The sequence below is a fragment of the Aptenodytes forsteri genome, unplaced genomic scaffold (assembly GCF_000699145.1).
Source record: "Aptenodytes forsteri isolate BGI_AS27 unplaced genomic scaffold, ASM69914v1 Scaffold55, whole genome shotgun sequence".
In the NCBI taxonomy this organism is placed as follows: Eukaryota; Metazoa; Chordata; class Aves; order Sphenisciformes; family Spheniscidae; genus Aptenodytes; species Aptenodytes forsteri.
The window spans coordinates 9,719,436-9,719,672 of NW_008796063.1; the positions used below are offsets into that span (position 1 = coordinate 9,719,436).

Sequence of the window (237 nt, forward strand, 5' to 3'; positions counted from 1 at the left end):
CCCACCGTTGCGGTAGGCTGCGGTGCCCTGCGCATCTTCTGCGGGGATGTTTTTGGGGTGGTACCCGGCTCGGGGCTGGCAGCGGGGCGGCACGATCCTGCCCGTGGCACTGCACCCAGTGCCAGCACTGCAGCTGGTGCCCACCCGGCCCCGCTCTGGCCGCCACCGAGAAGATGCTTCTGGAGGTTCACGGTGTCGGGGAAGCCGGGGCCGGGTGAGGCGGCAGCCGGAGCTGGC

General features: G+C 71.7%; 1 protein-coding gene across 1 annotated transcript in view; it reads left to right on the forward strand.

Annotated features, from left to right (window-relative positions):
• Positions 1 to 173: 173 nt before the first annotated feature.
• The window catches only part of LLGL1 (LLGL1, scribble cell polarity complex component), a 6,051-nt gene continuing 5,987 nt past the window's right edge, over positions 174 to 237 (forward strand). The window contains 1 exon segment of the mRNA XM_009286587.1: positions 174 to 214. Within this exon segment, the coding sequence (XP_009284862.1) occupies positions 174 to 214 (41 nt within the window).